Raw genomic sequence first — 333 nt, 5'->3', positions numbered from 1 at the left:
ACGTAACAAAATGACAAAATAAATGAACAGAAAACATACAAGCACACAGATCATTCAGCATAACCCAACGAAATTTAACGCAACCCCTTCACACGCTTCACATTACCCTCACGAGATCAGCTAAGAACTGAAGTGTGTGCATATTCTCTGGGTAAGCAAGGTCAGATCCCTCCTTAGCACAGTCTTGCAAGGACGTCGTTACAGAAGATCCAGCTGGGGTTGACCTTGTAACAATGGCCAAGATACTCCGTGTAACCGTCGGGACAGTAGGCTAGCACAGGAGAAATTGATTTTTTTTTTGAGGGGGTAGAAAATGTTGATGTGGAAATACAC

General features: G+C 43.2%; 1 protein-coding gene across 1 annotated transcript in view; it reads right to left on the bottom strand.

Annotated features, from left to right (window-relative positions):
• Nucleotides 1-333, bottom strand: part of LOC119582332 — an 18,638-nt gene that overhangs the window by 7,649 nt on the left and 10,656 nt on the right. The window contains exon 9 of the mRNA XM_037930546.1: nt 107-271. Coding sequence (XP_037786474.1) covers nt 107-271 — 165 coding nt within the window. The remainder of the gene's footprint in view (nt 1-106; nt 272-333) is intronic.

This window comes from Penaeus monodon, chromosome 15 (genome assembly GCF_015228065.2).
Source record: "Penaeus monodon isolate SGIC_2016 chromosome 15, NSTDA_Pmon_1, whole genome shotgun sequence".
Classification (NCBI taxonomy): domain Eukaryota; kingdom Metazoa; phylum Arthropoda; class Malacostraca; order Decapoda; family Penaeidae; genus Penaeus; species Penaeus monodon.
Note: the sequence above shows the minus strand (reverse complement) of the source record. Positions and strands in the feature narration are given on the sequence as shown.